Below are 2,226 nucleotides of genomic sequence, written 5' to 3' on the forward strand. Positions count from 1 at the left end.
GAGAGAGAGAGAGAGAGAGAGAGAGAAAGAACGGGGATGTGAGCGAGAAATAGAATGAGAAAGACAGACCCAGACAGACAGACAAGACAGACAGACAGTGGCGTACACCTACCTTGACCGTCTTCTGTATCCTGTGTGAGGGTCCGGGGTACTCCTGGCTATAGAGGTCCGTGAGGAACAGAGAGTTGATCAGTGTGGACTTGCCCAGACCGGACTCACCTGAGGACACAACAAGCTTATAGTTTACTACCAGGGTTCCCACTTTTTGTTTGTTTCAGTGAGGTTTAAAAAAAAAGTTTTAGTATAGAGGTTTTACGGCGCTCGCAACTGCACAAGGTTATATGAGCGCAAAAAGATTAGGTGTTACAAGAGAGTAACAAACATAAAAAAGAAGAAGGGGAGATAAGGACGATAGATGTTAGATGGGAAAGAAGAAGCAAACCACACCAGAGCACCCGCCACCCACCCACTTTCAGTGAGGTGTACGGCGCTCGCAACAGCAAAAGGTCATATGAGCGCCAACGGGTGGATGGTAACAGAGAAGTCCAAACGGGGAAACAGGCTTACTCTGTTCACCTCTCTAGCCTCAACAGCACAAAGCCTGCTTCGACTATCAAGGCACTTCGGAAATATCAGTTCATAAGAGAGTGACAAACATACAAATGAAGTAAAACGGTATAGGGTATAGATTTAACGCACCTATCAACACTATTAGGCTACTATAGAAGTGGGACCTACGAGTTTAAAGTCAGTCTCCGAAAAGACAAGGCCAAATGGGAATTTCGTGTTGAATGCTTTTCCCCAAGGACACAATGTCGGATAGAGCTGATGCTCGAACCCCCCGAATCCGCAATTTCACGATTACGGGTACGTTTGCCTAGCCACTAGTAGTAGGCTACAGACTCTACCGGTCCCCACTTATCAAAGAGAAATGATTTTCTGGTGTAATTGGTCGACGCCGGTTATACAAGAGACCAGATCTCCGAGTTTAACGTCCAAATTCACTTAGGAACAAAACCAGGCCATAGAGTAGTATGTGAAAGGGCATAAAGCCGTTTTAAAGAGACGGAACCTCCGCATTTAACGTCCAACTCCTATAGAACCAAGTCAAATGGTTTGAGAGCCTCGGGGTTTTTCTGTTTTGGTTTGTTTTTTTCGTTGTTGCTTTTGTCGTTAATGCCCATCTCTAGCAGCATTTGTTTTTTATTCTTTCAAATGAAAGGATATAGTTTTATGTCTGAGTTGTACAAAGTTTTAGTAGTAAGAGTTTTACGGCACTTCCAACACAATTAGGTCGCATACGGGCCAAAGATTAGAGGCGACACTAGAGTGCACCATACAAGTGAATTAGGATGACAAAGAAAAAGTGACGGAAGCATCTCAACTCGAAAGAAGATGGGCTGGGTGGGGGTGCGACAGCGAGTAAATAAATGGGTACAGGCAACCGGTAACTAAAACAGTTGGGGTTTTTTATGTTTTCAGTGGAAATCTTGCTCGGACAGGGCTCTTTTTGTGGACGATCAAAGACTTTTAAAGAAGATTATTAGATAGGAACATAAATAACAAGATCCAGATCCCCTGTTACCTACTCCCTAATTACTATCTCGATAAACCCCATCTTCACCCCCCCCCCCCCAATCTCTCTCTCTCTCTCTCTCTCTCTCTCTCTCGATTAAAAACATAACAACAACAAAACTGGCACATACCCTAGAACCTTAGAGTATTTATAACTTCCCTCACATACCTAACCAACATCCCCATCCAAACACACCCAAATCTTCAAGAAAAAATCAGGGCAGAAATTATCTCCCTTGTCGCCCACGTCACGATTACGGCGGCAACGGCAAGCAGACGTAGCATGCCGACAAACTGAAGGGCCGGTAGACGGACATACCGACCGACAGACTGACAGACCTGAAACCGATGAGGATCCGAACTGGGCAGGACAAAAGCTGCCTCTGTATGTCTCCCCTGAGCGCACGTTATCTGGCCTAATGCTGGCAGGATACGAGGATACAGCCAAGCTTCTGTGTTCGAGGCTATTTCTGTGCGGGCCACTCGCCGCGGGGCTCTACGTGGACCTCAAAGAACGCTTGTGGCAATGTGGGGGAGGTGGTGTACTATGTTTTCCTTCTTCTGTTTGTTTGTTTGTTTGTGCGTGCGTGTGTGTGTGTGTGTGTGTGTGTAGGTGTGAAAGTGTGTGTGGGTGATGGGGAGAGAGAGAGA

General features: G+C 45.9%; 1 protein-coding gene across 7 annotated transcripts in view; it reads right to left on the minus strand.

Annotated features, from left to right (window-relative positions):
- LOC101856959 (septin-7) overlaps positions 1–2,226 on the minus strand; it is a 125,684-nt gene that overhangs the window by 21,613 nt on the left and 101,845 nt on the right. For all 7 annotated transcript variants that reach the window (XM_035969005.1, XM_035969006.1, XM_005095444.3 and 4 more), the window contains one exon: positions 113–219. In XM_035969005.1, coding sequence (XP_035824898.1) covers positions 113–219 — 107 coding nt within the window. The remainder of the gene's footprint in view (positions 1–112; positions 220–2,226) is intronic.

This window comes from Aplysia californica, unplaced genomic scaffold (genome assembly GCF_000002075.1).
Source record: "Aplysia californica isolate F4 #8 unplaced genomic scaffold, AplCal3.0 scaffold00104, whole genome shotgun sequence".
Lineage (NCBI taxonomy): Eukaryota > Metazoa > Mollusca > Gastropoda > Aplysiida > Aplysiidae > Aplysia > Aplysia californica.